This window comes from Mchenga conophoros, linkage group LG20 (genome assembly GCF_057382185.1).
Source record: "Mchenga conophoros isolate Kocher_MC1m ecotype Shallow Benthic linkage group LG20, M_conophoros_male_GT1.1, whole genome shotgun sequence".
Lineage (NCBI taxonomy): Eukaryota > Metazoa > Chordata > Actinopteri > Cichliformes > Cichlidae > Mchenga > Mchenga conophoros.
This window is the reverse complement of record NC_140545.1, coordinates 6,444,451-6,465,649: the sequence shown is the minus strand read 5'-3', so window position 1 is coordinate 6,465,649 and position 21,199 is coordinate 6,444,451. Positions and strand designations below refer to the sequence as shown.

Sequence of the window (21,199 nt, the reverse complement as noted above, 5' to 3'; positions counted from 1 at the left end):
TATTGCCACTGCGCCGTAAGCACCGCTGATAAAGTAAAAATTTGAAGCGATTGATCAGCAACACTACACTATGTGTTGAAATCGATTCAAGTTCTTTGCTGCAGCACACACACAGCAACCTTTACCCTGCATGTTCAACATCGGGTCTGGAGCGTTCGGCCGTCAATACTGCGATCATTAAGCCTCTAAATCAACGAGGTAGAACAAATAGTTTGGAGGCATTTTGTTTTACTGAGAAACGATTAACCAGATTAATGAAGCACAAAATCAATGCGTTTCTTGAAAGGTGTTATCAACTGAAATCAATTCAGAATCCACAAACATGCACAATTCATCAAGGACATCTCTCTCCACATATGCACTGCACTGTTCTTTGCCATAAACCAAATAGCTAGGATTATTGACTATAGATCTAATCCTATTACCTTGCTCAATAATAATAACTGAAGCTGCTGCTTAGATGACCTGAACTGTTTCTTCAACAGTAAAACGTGTCAGTATAACACTTTAAAAAGCTATAACCGTATAAAACATTCCAACAGTGGAAATTCAATAATATTTACTTATGACATTGTGCAAAGTAACCTAATAAATCACCGCAATGACTTTGCTGGTGAGGATAAGGATGCAAAACACACCAAACTGCAGGGATTGTCATTCAGTGTCTTCATCTGAAGCCTGAAATAGATCTCACCTGCAGCTTGCCGTCAGCAAATGTGAAAACTGATGAAAGTGAAACAGAAGTATGCAAGTGGGAGACGGTGAAAAGAAAGATGAAATTGCAATAGTTAGGTTACAATAGATGCAACAAAAATAAAAATGTCACCCCAGCTGGGCCCCAGCACTTTCTTCCTCTCTCGTTTCCTCATTCTGTCTTTTCTCTCTCTTTTTTTCCTCACTTTTTCCGTGTGTCACCAGCACAGCAAAAAATCTCAAAGTGTCCTCTCCTATAGAACGGGAACGGCACAACAAATGAGTAGGAGAGGCCACAGTGGCGTCCCATCGGGCCTTTATCTCGTCAGGAGGGAGAACTGCCAGAGGAAATAAGATCACTACCAATGAAAAAAATATTTGAAAGAATATTTGCAGCAAAGCTAATGGGATAAGGTAGTAGTCGGGCTAAAGTCAAGATAAAAGGGGCTTATTTCATGGGAATTGAGCGTGGCACACATGAAATCACGGTGAAATGTTAGGAAATATGAAAAATGATGAGCCCAAAATCCATTGCTTATATATGCGGCTGTACACACAAGCAGAGCAGTGTCATACTCACCCAAGTTATTTATTTTGATGTGGTGCAATACGCATAGAAACAATACACATAACTGTACACAGCATGTGAATTAATGTGGATACTGTTTCAAATTGTTTTGGGGTTTTTTTTGCAGTCATGACCTAGAATGTATTTTAGAAGAGAGGAAAACATTTGGTTCATTCTCTTAGAATTTAGAATATAATTCAGTCCAAGCAGTGAATAACATTATCATACATTTCTTATTCTAATGTAATCTCTCGAGGAGGATTTCTAGTACAACTTTCTCTATTTGCCAAGGGAATGGAGCAGGACAATGTTGAAGTGTCAAATCTCCATACCGACTAACTATTTTTAAGAAACTGTCATTTTCATGATGAAGTTCTGGAGCTGGTACGTTTGCTATTTTCTAAGCAGTGGCAACACACATTGATGCATTTTTGGCTTATTTACTTGTTTACCGATTTCTGCAACAAGGGAAAAAACCAAAAACCAAGTCTGAGTAGTCTTAATAGACCTTTTCTAAAATCATATTTTTCACAGGAGTTCGCTCTAAGGCACTTAACAGCTACATAACAGGGGCACAATTCTGTGTCTAGCCAGGGAGCAGTCATTCTGTGTTCGCACTGCTGAAACTAATTAGTTTGGTGCTCAGCTGGAAACTTGTGGTTTAGTTTTTGCACAATTAAGCTCAACATAAAATGATACACCTCTTAAACATCTGGCAAATGGAGCAGATGGACTATATGAGCTATATTCAAATATGAGATCATAAACAGCATCATTAACATTTTAATTACAGTTATTTTAGGCAATGGGAAACTTGTCAGGTCCCGAGAAGCATCTAGATGTGAATGAATAATTATGAGTATGTAGTTTAATTGATTTTCTTGTTGCCACGGCGAAACTTTCACTTTAATGTCACATTTGGCAGGACGAAATATTATTATAATATTGACTAAATCTGATCTCAACGTGCAGCAAAAAAGAAATAAGTGCAGGAACCCACTAAGCAATGAGTCACACGGGCAGAGTTAAAACTGACCAGACGTGAGGTATGTAGAAGCTGAGTGGTGCAAAATCAGACATTTTACACCATAACACTAAAATACTTCCATAGAAAAATGATTTGCCTTAGTGGCAGTGCTAATACAACACTGCCACCCAATGGCAACAATAAAACACCACAACACTGCCCTCCGTACTAATCTTAATGCCTGTGAACTAAATGTTGTCCAATGCTGTCTACAGCAGGCACATAATTTAATCACACTGTAAAATGAATGCAAATCAGGCAAATCACTGGGGTGAGAAATATTGCCGGGATTAACCTCGCGTAACATGAAAAGGGGCACAGCAATTCATCAAGTCGAGCTCAAGACTGCTTGGTGGGATAAAGATGCGCGATCATTAACATACGCACACGCACAAATTTAGCTGTGTGCCTAGGTGATGCAGTTATCGAAATGGAGGAGAATCTGGTAAATATTTTAACACTGTGAGCAACAAAGACATCAAGCAGGAAAAAAAGTGACATCGTGGATCGCTCCGTATGTAGGTTTCCTTTACCGAACGATGGAGGCGATCTCAGGCCGTATTCATAAAATGATTACTCTATTACATCTGTAATGTAAATTAATCCTAATCAATATGAGGAGTCCTACTCTTAATTCACAACATATCAATGGACTCATTCTAAAAGATGACGAGCACGCTGTTGCCACATTATGCATCTAGAAAATGCACATAATGTCATCCCACCTTTGGTACCCACACAAGATTTACATGCAGATGGTAAAGAGACCAAAGCGGTGGAGGAACACACTACATTCGTTCGGCAGTGCCAAACCCTGGGGGTTCTGTAGCTGTGGAGCACAGAGCACCAAGCAGAACGCTCATCTCTGCAGAGCTCATTAAACTCCACTAATCATATCTGTTACTGCTGGAATGGGTGGAATAAAGGGAGAGAAGCAGAAATGGGATGTGGTTTCCTGGAGGTGGTTAGATGTGCACTTAAAGTGTGTTGTGTGCATGTGCATGTTCTAAAAAAAAGAAAGAAAGAAAGAAAAATCTGGCACTGGCTCACCATATCTACCCATTTCTCCATGCAGCGGAGAATCTACCCCCCTCAGTTTTACATTTCTGTTTCTGCCGAGCCTTTCGTCGCTCTCTTCTTTCCTCTCTGTCCTCATTCTGTTGTTTTTCTGCTCCAATTGTATCAATATCCTCAACTGTTAGATGAAGGAATTAAAGGGCAGCTTCAGGTGATTTCACTACTAAAGAAAATAATCTGCTAACTGGACACAAAGACAGGCAGGATGAAAGCGTGTGTATTCACTACATCCTCTAATAACACGGCCTCATATGCGCCGTTTTGGCTCATAAACAGATGCTTAAGTTAAAAGGAAAAGCCTCATTGTCTGTTGCTTTGTGGTCTGCTTGTTTTTGATTTTACTCGCTGCTAACACAAGGCTCTGCAAAAACAGGAAGGATTCAATCCACGCATTCCAGAGCGAAGGCTAGATGAGATTTAACCGCTATGTCAACTCAAAACTGTTTAGCTTGTACGCCTTGAGAAGATTTGCGGAGGGTTTTTACAGATACTGGGTGGTCTGAGAGCATCCTGCGCGCAACGCATCTCTGAAGTACAAAAGCTGTCTTTGTAAATACCGTCAAAGTTTGGATCTAGGACAAGTACCTGGAGGCAGACAAATCTTCACCTGTGCTCGATGTAAAAACAGACGATCATTTGTTTGCAGAGTCTGACAGACAATAATGATTAAAATATGAATCCCAGGGTAAAGACCTCTGGCAGACGTTCAAAGTTTAAACCTCTGTTGACTCAGAAAACATTATTTCACATCCAAATTACAACTTTTTCTTCAACACAGTGCTCTGCTGCACTACATTTTTCTCTATATTGTGTGAATTTTTAAGACAATAATACTCCCACTGTGAAAATACTGCTCTCTAACAGGACTATGCACTTTCACTGAACTCACATGAACACTTAATGGCTAACAAAAGCATCAGTAATGTCACGTAGCACTGGAGAGAGCACCCAAATGCCGGATGCAGAGGCAGGCAAAATATACAGAAAGCAAACTCTCTGTTGGAAAAGAACAAAAAAGCAGATACAGAGAATCCCATTAGCCATTATAACACACAAAAAAAGACACACAGGGAACAAGAGGTAGCCTAACACAGGGCAAAAAGACAACCTGACAGAAAGGAGAGGGGCAAGAGACACCGCAGCCAACCAAACACAACTGGTGAGTCACAAAGGAGGGAAATCAGACTCAGGTGGAGACAATCAGGGACGGCGGCGGGTTGAGGTGGGCGGCTCGGTCTAAATATCGACAGTATCAGTACCAACGCTGGTACTGGTATGCATTGGTAAGACTACACATCTTTGGAGCGGGAGTCACAAGTTAGATTCCCACCCGGTATCCAGTAAGATTCCTGGCTAGACCTAAAAAACCAAGCCCTGGAATGGCGCAGCTACGTCTTCAGCCTGTCCGCAGCTCGGACACAAGCATTTCACTACATGTTGTACTCTATAATTGTGCATGTGACAAATAAAGGTTCTTTGTTTGTTTGCTTGGATCAACGCTAGCGCAATAGGGTCGATACCTGTTTCTATCTGAATGAATTATTTTTTTTGGAAATGAAAAACTACACCTCAAACAGACACTATGTCATTTTGTGCTGACTGTCATGTCTATTTTATGTTTATCCTATAGCACATTTAAACAAAAGAAGTTGACTCTAAGTTTTTTTACATACAGGCACATTTACATATCAGGTCTTCACAAACCCAGTTTTAAAATACATGACAAGGTGAAAGGTGTGTTTTGAATTTGCAAACTGATGACGATTCATCTCATAAATGAGCCTCTGCTCTGAAGTATAAACGTCAGTAATGATCGGCACAGGTCCTGTGTTAAATTTGCAGTACTGGAAGTAACACAAAGACAGAAAGGCAAACAACAAGACGCACGCATTGTGAAGCAATTTCTAAAATAAATCAGGAAAGAAAAACAAGACAGAAAAGGAAAGTAATAAACGAGTAACACAGGTAACACCAAGGAAACCAAAGGAGACACTCGGCAAGCATGAGCATTCAAAATGTCAGAAAGAATATCAAATAAATCCAAACACAGACTAAAATTCAACAAGTACAGAAAAAGAAAGCAGGGCCTTAGTAAGTAAAAAGAGGGATGACAGAAGCTGGGTAATCCAGGTATCTAAATAAATAATACAGCATTATGTATTTAGATTCCAAGATAAATTCTCACTCCCCACAAATATTAATATTCATGGAATATACAGCGTGTACCGACAAAGGTGTTGGTCAGTGAAAATGATGGCAGTCTAATGTGAGTAGGGGGCGGTATGAATAACACTTGACAAGACCATTTGCTTTCACTGTCATCCCTGTCGATTTAGCTGCGGGGGCTGGAAGCCGCTGCTGCCACAACACAAACAACAGGGATTACATGCATAATGACAGTCCTCCAACAGGATATGTGTTTAAGTTTAAAGTCAAAGGTGCGTTTCATAAGGGGGGCTTTTATTTAAGGAAACCGTTCACTTAAATGAGATTAAAATTGTTTCAGAGCATTAACAAGTCCTGTCGGTTAAGCTGCTTTTGTTAAAGTTTTCCTGCAGCAGTTAAAACGACACGATGGAGATGAAGAAGTGCTTAGGTGATGCTGATTTTGGTTTTTTCTTTTTAGATTTACATACTTGCTCAGAAAAGTTATCTGAGGACAAAGGTGTTGGTCATGTCTGTGCATCTCACTCTGGCTTCGGAGAGAGAGAAAATACGGTGTGAATAAAATAATCTGGATGATTTTAAGTCAACTGGTCATTTCACATTTTTCAAATTTAAATATATTTGAACTGAAATATTTTCAAAGTTTGTTTCCTTCCGAGCAGTGTCACAGAACTTGCACTTGAGTCAACACCGACTAGTGTGTGACAAATCGTCGGGGTCAGCTCAGTCAGTCCTGTGCAGTTTTGCAGCCTGCTGTGCTGTGCAATCCTAACACCTCAGCGTGAGTGAGATTACTCCCTGAGGCAGCAGGGGCCTCTGATAATTATAGTGGAAGGTGAGAAGTTAAGCCTCGACACATCCGAAAAATGAAACATATTCCTCTAACCTTAGCTGGACAATAAAGCCCATCGACTGTATTTAAAAGGAAAAGCCAAAAAAAAAAAAAGTGCAAGTGACACATTATTGAGTATTCAGCCATCCATAAAGATTTCCTTGCTAATCACAAAGAAACATACATACATGAGAATGTATCTGCAGTCATTTTGCCATCTTCATTCTTTTTTCAGGATTTGTATAGATGTGGGGAGATGCACACAGCTGTTAAAGGCACCGTATATTATTGAATGCACAGTACAGTCAGAGTCAAAAGCAGTCTAGCTACTGGCCTTCTTTCAAATTTCATAGTTTAATCTGTAACACATCAAAATATGATTTTTTTCTCCCTTTATGTAGGGAGAGTTATAAAAAGGAATCACTCCTGAATTCATTTACTATACGTATTTCACACATAAAAAGTATCAGAGGGAAAAATGCTGTATTCTGTCTAGAGCTTCATCAATATAGGATTATTAAGACCGATACCACTACTGATAATATATTTAATATCGGACGATATTCTAATATCTGGTAAGCAGTGTTGGTCAAGTTACTTGAAAAAAGTATTCCCCCCAAAAGTATTCCTGTTACTTTACTGATTACTTATTTTCAAAAGTAATTAGTTACTTAGTTATTTAAAAAAAAAAAAAAGATTTACAACCTGAATAGGTAATAAAGCAATAGATCTTTGAGATCTAATAGATCAAATTACCTTTTTTGCTATAGTAATCCCTTACTTATTCGTTACTTGAAAAAAGTAATCGGATTACAGTAACGCGTTACTTGTAATGCGTTACTGCCCATCTCTGCTGGTAAGCCTAGTAGTTTATTTACTTGGATCAGATCAGCAGGTTGGCGTGTTCTAGTTTGATGTTTGATGTTGTATTGTGAGTGCCCCCTGGTGGGCACATTATGCAAAATCAACACTGATGACATCGTGGAAAGGAGTGCCTTCTTTACCTTTTGATTTTCAACTACTAGTACTAATAGTAGTTATAACATTACTTCAGCAAATAGCCAATACTGGCCGGTAATACTGGCTTGCCGATAAATCAGTCAGGCTCTGACCGTGTCCAAGAAAACGTGGAAGTCAGCTATTTGTGAGTTAGATTGATATTTGAAATTGTCAAATGTCATCAAAACTTATTTGGCAACATTTCAGTCAGCTGAATATTTTCTCAGATAATTATTCCTGAAAACTTCTCATTTCGTGTCTTCATAGTCACTGCAGAAACTACTGCTTCACTTTGAACGTGCAACACTCGTTCTATAATCCTGTATGTGTTTGGGATTAAAGTCTAAGCTTTTATCGCTCATCAATGATCTCTCGTTTCACAGAGGAAAGCTCAGCGGAGATGGATTGTCTAGATGGGAGAGCACAGATGCCTGAAGTGAGGATTTAGAAGCAGAAAAGTGGAGGATTACAGACTAGGATTGACGTGATTGGCAGACGAATCAAGCTGCTGCTGCTGCTGACACATCATCCACCTGCCAATGAAGATAAATGCAACCATCACAAAAAAATAAAGAAATAAAAATAAGCGTCATCTCAATACCAAAGCATGTGAAAAAAGCTGTAAAACAATCACAACTACAAATATAATCAACTTTGTGTTTGGTGAGGATTACAGTGGCCCTGTCAAGGAGCCAGAGGAGAAAATGTTGGTCCTTAAATACAGCTCCATAAAGTTTAACTGACAATGTCAGGTTTTGTTCTAAGCTTCTCAGTGTGAACTGTGCCTTCAGCTTATTGTACACTGTGGAAAAAACCCACGAGTAAATTAATACAACTAATGTCTGCACTCATTTATCCCTATGCAATTAAACTTAATGTGTAGTCTGCAGAAATGTTGTAATTAAAACAAAATAAGAAGAGAGGTACAAAATAAGAGTGCAGGCTTCCGTCTACTGGCTAACATCCAACATTGCCAACTTGTGGCCACCACTGTGCAACCCCACAGGCTCATAGGATGATCTCCGAACCGCTGTGAGCAGATGGTTGGTTTTGTGCACCTGTCCCCCACCCGATGTCAAGAAAAATCAAGTCCCTGCAGTAAGTTTCACTGCGGACTGTTTATTTTGTTGTCAGCAATGCCTGTCAGCAGCAAAATCTAACTTGGCTGTGCTGCTGCAAACAGAGCATTCACGTGGCTGCTTCAGTAACTGAATGTGCAAAGCAGAAAATGCCACACACTTAATCAAGAGCTAAAAATTTTAATGATTCCCCAAAACTAGGCAAAACAATGCTTTACCTGCATTCACATGTGTTAAAATGATTCAGTAACACATTATCTTTTTAATATCAGCTCCCACATGATACAGTATTTAATCAGATTAAAGCAACCCTCTGGACCCATTATAATGTTATTAAGTAATAACTTAGTCCCTATGATATTAGTGCCTTTGTTTAAAGATTTTATAAGTCCTACTTAAAAAAAAGAGTGCAAATATACAAAGTCCACCTCTGAAAAACAAATAACTACACGTGTTTCATCACACACCAGCAGAAAATGGCAGCATTTATCAGTTTATAAACTTGTCAAGCTCCTTCTTTCAAACACATGTGATGCACAGTCTGCAGCCTGCCACCTGTCTCCTCCATCTCTACAGTGTCCATCTATCAGATTTGAAAACAGCACAAAATAGCACAGACACCGCCTCATAGTTTGCCAGGTTAAAATATATATATGTACTTTCACTTTTATATGTGAACATTTTACTTTTAAGTTGGTGCGAAATGTTGAGAAACTGTTGCGTTTTCCATCCAAGTTAAGCAAGACTCACACAAACTAGCATGCAATTGTTTAGCACGCATGAACTAAACTGCCTACTGTTGCACTGTTCAATTAATCAACCACAAACATTAGCATTAACATTTGGTAATGGTAAATAAAGCCCCTGTACCTTAAAGCAGCCAATGTTCCCTCTAATTTTTCATGTGTTTGAGCAAACACACAAACTCCCTGAGCGGTCCCTTGGACCACTGTGAGCAGCAACAGACGTGTGCACTGTGGTCACGCCAGCATCGAATCCATCCGAGTTACATGGTTTAGTAAAATAATCAAATTACAGCATTTACATTTATGTTAGACTACTTTTAATTAACTGCTTTAGCCCACTTACAATGAAAATTTTAAAAAAAAATCTTGTTCATGACCTTTGTAGCATGTTAACACTATTGGAAGTAAAAATAACTTGAACTCCAATTTTGAAAACACAACTTTCTTTTGTTTTTTTTTCATAAAGCTCTGACTTGTATTATGAGTATGAGTCTGTGGTCTGGGAGAGTCCTGTAACTCTCTGTCTGCAAAATACAGAATATAATGACCAACGTTGGGCAATTAATTATGTAGTTACTTCTTCAAAAAAGTAACTGAGTTTTGCAAACAACAAAGTTTTTTGCAGCTGTTTACCTAAAAATGCAGGCAAGGCGTTTTTTTAAATAGCAGGCCTGACAACAGGAGATGTATCACTGCTGTAACACCTGTAACATTCAGCAGTCGCCTCATTGTTCTGACACACACAACAAAACTATTGACTACACTACACACTAACTACACAAGATTTGCGCTAAACGTCGCAAATCTCTTACATCTCAAAACACTGCCGTCACTCCTAAAAACTGGTATAAAGTCCACACTTTTTCCATCAAATGTTCCATCTGTCCTGCTCACATCTCCAATGGTTGTACACGTTGTCATTAACGTGGCTTCGCTCCACATCAGCCACGCCGCTTTGCTAGCTAAAACACCGGTGTCGGCACATAAGGACGCTGTCATAGCCTGTCAACGACGTTGATTAGCTGCGTATATACGAATGTGAATCGCATCATTGGCTGGACTATGGGATAAGGTAGCATCGTTCTAATCCCATACGGGAGCAGCCAGTCACTTACTGACTAACACTGCAAAACTGAATTGTTAAAGTTTTCATTTTAATTTCAATTCAGGTTTAAAAAAAAAATTCGTGCGCAATGCGTGCCAGCAGTGCACAATTAGAGGGAACATTGCTTATGTGTATTGCTTTCCTCTGTAGTTCAGTATAGTAATCTCAAGAGCCCTTGGCAGCTAACCGTTAGCGCTCCTTCTGTGTTAGCTTCAAAATCTCTTCATCTTCTCCTCTTACCCATATTTTTGTAGTAAGAGATTTCCTTACTTGAGTTTTAGGTTTGTTTCTTTGTTTGTTTTTCTCTCTCTTTTTTCCTACAGTGGAAATGTTTTCAATTGCACAGCCTATTTCCTCTCATTTGTGTTTGGTTAGCCTGCCCTCTCATACCCATTTTAAAGCAGGCTATTTGGTTCAGTGGCTGCTTGTGGCTGCCGATAAAATAGCACAATGTTTAGAGCAAAATTGGCTTCCTCAAAACACAAACAGAAAGATAATAGCACAGAGTTTTGTTTTCATTTCTTAAATCTGGATAAGTAGCTCTGAGATTTCTGCCAGCACTTTAACACAGCAGATACATTTGACTGTGCAGATTTTACTAAGATGATTTGGCAGCATTTTTTCTTCTTCCAAGGATGGTTCTTTAAAAAAATACATTTAAAAAATAGTTCAAAAAATAAATAAGTAAATAAATGAGCTATCTCTCTGAAGAAAAAAAGTGGTTGTTACACTTTGTGCTTTCTGTTACTGGTACAATTAATTTTTTTAACTTTTTTTTTCAAGTAAATGCAGACAAAACAAATTCAAAACAATTCATTTTCTACATATTAGCTATACTTTAGCATATTACTACAGAAAAAATATTATTCTCTACTTAATATATCCCTTTAACACATGTATAGGGCATTATATCATATGCTTTACTGGCTTTTAAAAAATTACAAGTTCAAGCTTCATATCTAAATAGCTCAGGATTTAATCTGTGCATTTACATTTCTATTGACTTTCTGCTAAAATGTATCCCAGTACTCCAACAGTTATGAGTGGAGCAGCCGAAGGAGAAGCTAAATATTACAGACTGTATTAACTGTGACTTCTGTATGAAGCTCCAAAGTACAGATCACATCACAGCACCATGTCTTTGAGGGCGCTTGTATGGTACGGCTTCATTATACTGCAGCACTTTCCACACTTTCTGCATCACATCTTCACAGCATCAAACATGCTCTCTGTTTAGGCTGTCATTCTCCTGTAGATAAATATCGCCAGACTACAGGTTTATGGGTTTTTTTGTTGTTTTTTTTCCCCCCGCTTGCTGCTTCTAAATCTGACTCCTGTGAAAAACGATAAGGGGGAAAAATAACACAACAGTTTTAAACATATGCAATCTGCATTCACGATCACCTCTGTGTGTGACAGGCTGTGCTGACACAAACTTTATGTTGGAATTGGGGTACACTACAGGATAAGATGTGCCAAGAAAGAGCCTGCTGACCCTAACTCTGTTTTCAATCAGGCTCCTCTGGAGCGTTCTGATTTATCCCAGGGCTAATAAAAGCTGGGGATGCCAGTTCTATAAGCACAGGAACAGCTAGGGATGTGTGCATTATAAATTTTTCAGGATGTACCAGGTGTGCCATGGTCTGCACTGACAGCATTTTTCCTCTGCGAGCACTGGCTTCTGAATAATAAACTCAGAAGGTGGATGTCTGCTATGAGAACGATTCCCAAAACAACTTCATGCAACATGTTTTGCTGCGACTGAGGAAAAGGTTATAGTGTTTCAAATAGGCCAACATGGATATTATTTCTCAAAAAAGAAGTACTTGCACAGTTCATCGGTCTTCTGCATGGATAAGTGAGCACAGTCACATGTGATTCAGATGCCCTGCTGTGATTTAGCTTCCCGGATGCCAATATCATGGCCATCTGAAGATAAGTCTGCCCAGCGGTGCAGACGAATGACCTGTGCTCATCTGTATTTGACCAGTCAATACGCAACCTAGACAAAAAAGTATGTGGAGGCGTGTTACATAATGATTTCCCCTGTGATGTATACCTCTATTTTTGTATTTAGTTTTTAAACTGCTGCAGGCTTGAGATTAGACGTTAAACCTTGTGAGATAATCGCCGTTTATGTTCCGTATACACTACACAAGATATTCCAAAAACGTTATGCAAAATAGCACAAGGTGAATGCAGCAGAATACAGTACCTTAAATCCAAAAAACAATGCACTGCACAATACCTCAGAGGGATCAATATTGAACACTTCATCCACTGCTCTAATTAAATCTGCAAGGTAAATCTGAAAACACATGGCAAAGTCAAATCAAAAGTCCTGCAGAGTCATGATTGTGTGGTCACTGTCAGTACATCAATTATTTTCTGCTCATGTGAAAACTGTATGACTCATCACGTTTGTTCTGTGTGATTTTTCTTTCATCGCACATCAAAATGACAGCAGATGGAGCGTGTTGGTGCAAAGAGCTGACCGATCAAGGGGTTTCCTTTATGAGTAAACTAAATACATTGAAACAGCCCAAATCCAAGACTCACCATGTGCAAAAAGAAAAAAAAGTTACCTAGCTGAGTGCACACACAGACTGCACCAGCAAACCTCTTGCAAAGTGACTCCGTCTACATGATTAGCAACACCAGCAGCATGAAGCTAATCTCTAACTGCAGGAAAGCCCACCGGGTAAGGAGGTGTGAGGAATCTGTGAGTGAGCTGGAACCATAACACAAGTGGAAGAAGGAGAGGAATTAATCACTTCAAAGAAGACCAAAATATGTTCTGCACCTGCAGTGGTCATGTATTAAAATTTCAAATCACGTCCACCTCTCCTGAGCGGGGATTTACCAACGGTTTATTGAGGTATTAGGAAGATATTCAAGGGTAAAGTGACAGGCAAGAAAGGAAACAGTGCTTCCAACTTTGCCAAAAAACTGAAAACATACTCTGCGCCAATGTTTAAGTTGGGAAAGTCTTCCATGTCACTTTTAATGGAGATAAATGTTTCAACAACAAAAAACAAAATCTACGACTGCGTGAAATAGTTCAGCAGTTTAGGAATAATGTTTCTATAATATCATTGACAGATTTAGAAAATCAGGAGAATAGCCTCCGTACAAGGCCGAGGCTAAAAACTACCAGTGAATGGCCCTCAGGCAGCACTGCATGGCCTCAGAGACAATTCTGGAAACACTTTTACACATTTGCCAAGTGAAAACTCTAACATGGAAATTAAAAACAAAAGCACATTGACTGGGTTGAGTGGGCTGAGGTGACTTGGAAAACTCATGTGGTCCAAAAAGCTGAAAGTCTTTTTGGTACTCATGAACAACCGAGAGCCCGAGTTATCGATGAATAGCTCAAAAACTGTGATGGGAAGGAGGGTAACTCCTACGGCCTTGAAGGCACCATTTAGCCCAAACAATAAGGGAATGCATGTTTTTTTTAGCCACGTGATGTCATGCAGCACAACAACCACAGTTACCTCAGTTTCCTGCAGTCGTGACCTGTCACCCAGTGAAAACACTTGGCACATTATGAAACAAAAAGTTAAAACTGCTGAGCAGCTGAAATCCAATATCAAGCAAGAATAGGAAAACATTTCACTTTTAAAACTTCACCAATTGCTCCCCTGAGTTCCCTAAAGCTAAAAGATAATACTGTTAAAAGAAGACGTGGCGCAGCAGAGTTTCTAAAAACACCTCAGTCGCAACATTTTGTTGGGTTTTTTTTCCCAAATGAAGAAGAGATTTTTCCATCAACGATAATATTTTTCAACTTTCCATTTCTACCCTTTTCAATATGAGGGTTTATATGATTTGCAAATGACTGTGTTCCATTTTTATTTTCATTTTCACAGAGCCTCAGCTCGAAATGGTCTCAGAGAAGGCAATTTACTTACGGTATTATTCCAGCTTCAAACACGACAAAGCCCGAATCAACAAATAAAGAAATGCTCAGCAGGGGGAAGCCAGTGTAGTCAAATTTAGTGTTGGACATTAATCGTTTTACACGGCGATTTACTTCCGACCTGACAGGGGTTAGAAAGGAATTGGGGCTGAGAAACAATGTGGGACATGAAAAAAACAACATGAATGTTGGTTCCTACGCAGCAACAGCCGGGAGGCTTCAAATCATTTTTGAGCTTCTGTAGGGTCTTATTGGTGTCTAAAACGGGTCAGAATTGTCTTTTTTCTTTGTTTTCCTCAAGGGAAACAAGTCTTTTAACTTCAATTAAAGTAACAAAAAGCAAAGAATGCATCTGACAGCACACACACCTAATTTAATGGGTAGCGGTGCTCTACCTTGACTGGTTTAACCTTGGAAAGTCACTGACGTAAGAAATAAACTTTCCCAGAGTAATTCAACTATTCAAAAGCCAAAAATCTGTTGTCACGCTCCCCGAACAAATGGGAGCATCGGCTGCTGAAGGATTTTATTTATTTAATTTCATTTTTTTTGACAACACGTCACAAAACTGAACACAACCCAAATCACACCACCAGTGGGGAATAAGAGAATTTATTGCAGGATTACGCACCTGGCAGTGCCACGTGAATATGATTCATGAGAAAACTGTTTATTCTGCTCTGGTACCACCAGAAGGTTGTTAATATTCAAGTCTTTGGGCATGTGCAACACTCATGGAATGGATTTTCTCTCTGCAATTCAAACAGGCCTTTACATATAGCTGAGGGACTCCTGATCCAATGATGGGTGACAGCCAAAGATAACAAAATAAAATAAAATCCCCCTATAATTACTGTTCCGATATTGCAAGCCAGCGCCACTGTGGATTAGCCTTCCAACAGCTGTGCAACAGTATGTAAGGTTGTTGCTAAAAATAGATTAAAACAGCCATCTCTTATTCACACAATTTGCAGCCTGCTCACTTTCTTGCCCCTCTCCCCGCCCGTCCCCTCCTCCTCCTCCTTCCACCTCCCCCTTCCCTTCCCTTCCCTCTCTCACATCCGAAATCGCAGACATGCAGCACGAGCTTCAAAGAGCATAGATAACTTGGGGTAGCGTAAGACAGGCTGTAATTCATCACAACACATGCAATGATAATGTCATCTTCACAACCAGAGAGTGGCATTTAGGTTTAATGCACCCGGCGCTCTCACCTATCCTGTGACTGATAAGTAGGCACTGGGGGAAAGCGTCACAGTTTGACTTGAAGTTATTATTCGGCCGGGCTTATGTATAATAAATATACAACATAGGCTGAATAACAAATGTGGATATGTTTCAGTAAGTAATAGAACGGAAACAAATTGCACAAAGAAACCCTGAAATGCCTCTAAACGTTTAACCAGTCATGTCTTTTTCCCTTGATTTTCCACTGCGTTAACACTGCCTGCTGTGTTATTCACAATGCCTGGATGAGCACCTAAGTGAGTAATCATTTCAGTCTTTCAAATCAGAAAAACCTATCCAATCCTCCTAATTACCACTTAGGACTCCAAGAAGCAGCTATTATAAAATACAAGGAGTAGTTCTATTAAAAAAAGTTTACATTGTACAGTGTGCCATCACAGAACATTTCCAAAAAGACGACTTTTGTTCCTACTGCTAAACAGCATCTTAAAAACAAGACACGATTTCCTGATGAAGGAGAAGACAAAACCCGAAAGGGTACAGCTCAACTAAACACACACACGCAAAAAGAAAAAGCCAGCGCTCCTGTTTTAAAATAATATTTCTGCACCACAGAGGATGTATATGCGCCCAGTTCAATCTGCAGCAAACCTGTGAGAACTCAAAACTCTCTGCTCAGGTCTCTTAAGGCCAAAGGCTTCCATTTTCTGTTCTGGGGATTACGTGACACTTTGCAACAGATCAACCGAGGCAGGTTTTGTCACGCTGTGAGGTTTGATCGCAAAACCCAAATGTATGTATGGAGGCAGAAAAATATCAACTGAATATAGGAATAATTGTTTAAACAACTACAATCTGGACTCATTTACTCAGAAACCTCATATTGTAAATGCATTTTGTCAATAAGGTAAAATGTCCTAAAGGTTTACAGTGACGCTACTCTGGCTGGATAAAAAAAATAAGGAGTTATTGCTCAGTTATTCCATTTGCTACTATTTTACAGCTGCTCGTGCTGTTGTGTTCAATTAATGAGCTGAATTTTCTGCGGCTGATCTCGTTCTTTTTTCTTTTTAGACCTGTGGCATGTTCAACCAGACGGAGATCAAAGGATTGCACCCATGAAAAAGTGAGCTTCAATCCCACATACCCACCTCTCACACGCACAAGTCGGAGCACACGCATCTTCACACATGACATTGCTCATGTGTGTGTGTGTGTGTGTGAAAGGAGCATCACAGTCTATCAACAGTAACACACTCTGGCCAACTGCTTTACACTCCAAAGGACTCCATATACTTTATAATATATATATTAAGAAAATATATATATATATATATATATATGTATATATATAATTACAAAACTGTGTGGAGGCAAAAATATTAATACCTTCGATAACATGATTAAATATGTTGAAGGAACTGAAGGATTAATTGCACTCGAAGCGTCGAAACAAAGTTACATTAAAAAACGATTTCCTAATTGCAAAAGTAGGACGCACATTTTGAAATGTTGCCTCCCTAAACACCTTAATTTTGCATAACCGCGTTGCTGTATTTTTATTTATTAATTTTTCAGAATAGGCTACTTTCAAAAAGCTTACCGAATATAAATGAACAGTGCGTCCATGCATTATTTAAACACTGCAACAGTCAATCAGAATCAAACAGGATGCACAAGATAATTTAGTGTTGATGTTTGCACTCACTGGCTTGCATGAGCTGACCCTGACGCCCAAACACCTGGGAGAAAGGGCTTCGGCTGCAGGTGAGCATCTCCTCCATGGCTGGGCTCCTCCGGTGAAGTGGCGAGGTCCTTCGGCTCAAGAAGAGAAAAGTGGAGTGAGAGTCTGCCTCGGAGTGTGGAAGGTTAGCGATCACACTGGACCAATCCTCTCCTCTCCTGTCTCTCAATTGACTGCTAATTTGCCTTTGAAGACACTTCACAACCTCTCCCACGCCTTTTCCTGGGATGTCATTTGCTTTCTACAGCTGCCTCCCTGCTGACTGCAGATCAGTTCCGCGTCTTGTTGCCTCAGATGCCGTCAGAGTTGCTGCTGCTCTTCGGCTGATAGGAGATCTGCGTTGGGTTGCTCTCAGCCTGCTCATTAGGGCTCTAGTGTGGCGCTGCTTCAGACAGAGAGCATAGCAAACACAGCATGAACAAAGCAAGAGAGAGAGAGAGTCAGAGAGAGCAATGAGAAGGAGAACCCTGCTGCAGAGAGAAGGCAGACTCTCTCCCCTGACGAAAGCAAGAACAGAGATGACTATGTGTGCATGTGTGTGCATGTGTGTGTAACTGGTTTTTACATTATTCTGTAGCTGCTGCTACTTGAGACTTTCCATGGCTTTGATTCCCTCTGTCTACATAACTGGTTCAAGGTTCAAGGTTCTTTATTTGTCACATGCATAGTTATACAAGTATAACACACAGTGAAATGTAGCCTTTTTTTTTTTTTTTCAACTGCTTCTCTTTAATCTAACTGTTGAGAAGTGTTAAGTTGAGATGCACTGAATGTAAAATACATAAAAATGATGAAGAATGATATGGCACATGTTCATAATCTGCACTTATAGATGCACTATAAAGCAACGGCAGCATACCCAGTGTTTTGATTTCGTGCGCACCTCCCCACACTCTTCTCATATATTTGACTCCAAACTGAATTTGGTTCAGCTACCATTCTTTCTTCCCTCCCTTTCTCCCCCCTTACATTCATACTTGAGGATTATCTTCCAAATATAGACAGAGAAGACTGCATCTCTCTCTGTGTCTCACTCACACACAAACAGTCAGGTGTATGCAGGTTTTATGCAGCACTTTGCTTGTGCAAGCAAAACGGCTTTCACGAGTCCCTCGCAAGGCAAAAAACAGGGATCCTGAAGATAAAGCTCGACCGCGAGCACAAAATAAAATCGGTTTCAAACTAAAGGGGCCAGTGGATCATTAAAAATGGATCCGCATCCTTTATTAATGTCCTCGTTACTGTGCCTGTTCTGCTCCCGCATTAAGAGCACGCAGAGAGAGGAAAGAAGTGACTTTTACAGTAGTACTTTATCCTTGTATCCTGTTGGTTTTTATTACACCCACAAAGTGCTGCTTGCTTGGAGGGACTTAGCTTCAACTCGTAAAGCCAGTGTCACATCCCTCTTAGCTTTGAACTAACAGTTGCGAGAGGCGGCAAATGAGCGGCATTAGGATCTGCAGGGCTACATGAATTTTAATTCCCGAGATCAAGATTCGAGCCAAGGACAAGTTCGACATAAGTGACTCTGGCTGCACCAAAGAAGACGTTGAATTTGACTCAAATAAACATCACAATAGCCAGAACAAGCATGGCCGGAGGTACTGTGATGTATTTTTTTCCTCTCATCTCTCTTCACAAAACCGCTGTGATCCTGACGGGTCCTGTCAGCATTTCATGTTTGTGCACATCCAAACCTAATCCGTACTTCCAGATGACACACTGCATCATTCAAAGTCTACCAAGTCATTTAGGTTTTTGACAAATAAGACGCAGGTCAGGTCTCCGACCCACCCAGAAGTAGGGGGAAAAAATTGCAATCCATCTCTCAGTTGTTGGAATTTAATATTGTGCATCACACCGAGAATAAGTGATGAAATTAACAAGAAGAAGATCAAAAGTTTCTCCTTCTTAGACTTCTGCGTGGCTGTTTTTGTTTTCAATCATCTCTGATCATGTTTCCTCACTTCTCACCAGAGCTTCCTGTGAGAATTCGACATTGCCCTGGGCTAAGATCTTCAGCTGTGTTGAGCATACAAATGCAGCATCACAGTTTGAAGTTACTGCTGAGCTTGTGAGCACTGGGAGTTCTCGCACCTCAGGGCTATGGTTTGTCACTATACGTATACTGGCATGGCTCCAAGCTAAAAAAAATCACCTGCCAGGCACTGCTACTTAAGGCACCTGAAACCTAATCCCTTATTCCCAAAGAGTGTAATTGGACTTGTTTGAATTCTTAATTACTTAAAGAACATCAAGTGAGCTAAATTCCTTTACACATGTGCTATAAATCCTAAGAACTACAGTATCTGACAGCTCATGGATTTCCTCAGTGCAATTACAAAGCAGCACTCTCACCCATATGTGTTCAATTTGAGTAAAATCCATTTCCTGGAGCTTTTGAATGTGTCAGAGAAAAAAAAAACCTCCAGTAAAAACCCCAAACCATTTGTGTTCATTTGACTCAGAACCGCTAAAAGCTTCTAAAGAGTGAAAATGTGAGGTTCACCAGGTGGAGAACAAAGCAGCTTTAGAAAAAACACACACAGTTTACTGCACCTATTGCTGCTGAATCGTGTGCATCTGCATTACACTGCTGGCTACAGCCATGACACAAGGGGCTGCGGAAATTACAGCGATATGTCAGCGTCACAGACTGATGTAAGCCACTGCTACTGTTTCCTCATAATACCAAAGAGTCATGAAATAAAAAATCTTTCCGCTCTCTTCATATATTATTTGCCCCTGGGCTTATCATTTGCCCACAGCAAATAAAAGATTCAGCCTAACTGCCAATTTCAAATTAAACTCACGCCCACTGCACTGCATGTTAATGAACAATTACATTTAGGCAGAGATTACTTTTCGTCCGTAAATGACTGATGGTCAGAAACTTGGACCTTGTCTCTACAGACAGGAGAGAGCTGCTGCCTTTCTGTGGGTAGGATTTCATTTTTAGCCAGCACCCCTGTTAAATTTGACTGGGGCCTGTCTCATTTATATTCAAGAACCAACACTTTGAAGCACTCAGATGATGTTTTCTTTGATCACTTGTAACTCAATGGAGAAACACATTTATGATCAGGTCCTCCAGTTTGAGACACACATGCACAAGCACACAGATGACCAATACCTCACAATATCACACAAATCTGTCTGGGTTAAAGTACAGACATCGAACACTATGAAAGACCGAGGCAACTATGTAGGCTTTTATCATAATATAGATAACAACCTCTTTAACTTACCCTAAAATCTGAGTTGACTAACTCCAAGAAAGGAAACCCTGCTTTTACCGTCCAGGAAATGGAGATCAGTCACCCAGTGCCTGTGCAACTGTGATTTTAACTCAGTCTACAGTCAGACCAAAAGCCACCTTGCCAAATTTATTTACACAGCTGTGTGGCCAAAGGCAGGGGGGCCAGCTTGGGTATGGTTGTAAACATTAACCTCTAACTGCAGCTCAATTGCATCCCTTATTATCTGCTACTTATAATGCAGTTACAAAATAATAACTCCGGGTTTTCCTAATATCATTCACCACTGAAAAATATTTTGGTCTGTTAGATATTTCAACAGCATAGGCAATTTGACAAAAGCAATTGCTTGTGCTTACCAATGACTGTAGAAAACATGGACGACGCGAAGAGCTTCCCAAAAATTAAGACAAAACGTCTCTATCGCCCCCTGGTGTCTGGCTGCAGTATAGGTCAGAAACCCCGCCTGATCCATGTTAGCGGATGGGGACTGGGGTCAGACTAAAATAAAAATAAAAAATATTCTCCGATAAATTCCCAGATAATTTTTTCCAAAGATTCTTTCTTTCATTATCAAGTGTTCTCATCACCCTGATTTATGTTCAAGGGGTCTCCTTTCCCATAAGTTTGATTCTAATTACTACCATAATGCTTTTATAATGGGGTGCAACGTCATCATAACAGCTTTGACTGGCAGCTGCAGTCACAGATAAACTTGCGCATCTCTGTTCGGGAAAGGCAGATAGAGCAGGGACGCCGAGAGGAGCTCCAGCGTTTACGTTACAAAACCACA

The 21,199-nt window shown here is 40.0% G+C and overlaps 1 protein-coding gene across 5 annotated transcripts in view; it reads right to left on the bottom strand.

Moving 5' to 3' along the window:
- kazna (kazrin, periplakin interacting protein a) overlaps window positions 1–20,490 on the bottom strand; it is a 198,226-nt gene extending 177,736 nt beyond the window's left edge. For 4 of the 5 annotated variants that reach the window (XM_085258562.1, XM_085258566.1, XM_085258567.1 and 1 more), the window contains exons 1-2: window positions 20,398–20,480; window positions 17,114–17,534 (exon numbers count right to left, since the gene is read on the bottom strand). In XM_085258562.1, coding sequence (XP_085114688.1) covers window positions 17,114–17,189 — 76 coding nt within the window. In that variant the 5' untranslated portion in view covers window positions 17,190–17,534; window positions 20,398–20,480. Of the gene's footprint in view, window positions 1–17,113; window positions 17,535–20,397 lie in introns of all 5 variants that reach the window. The other variant, XM_085258563.1, reaches the window with a different exon arrangement.
- Between the last annotated feature and the right edge of the window lie 709 nt (window positions 20,491–21,199).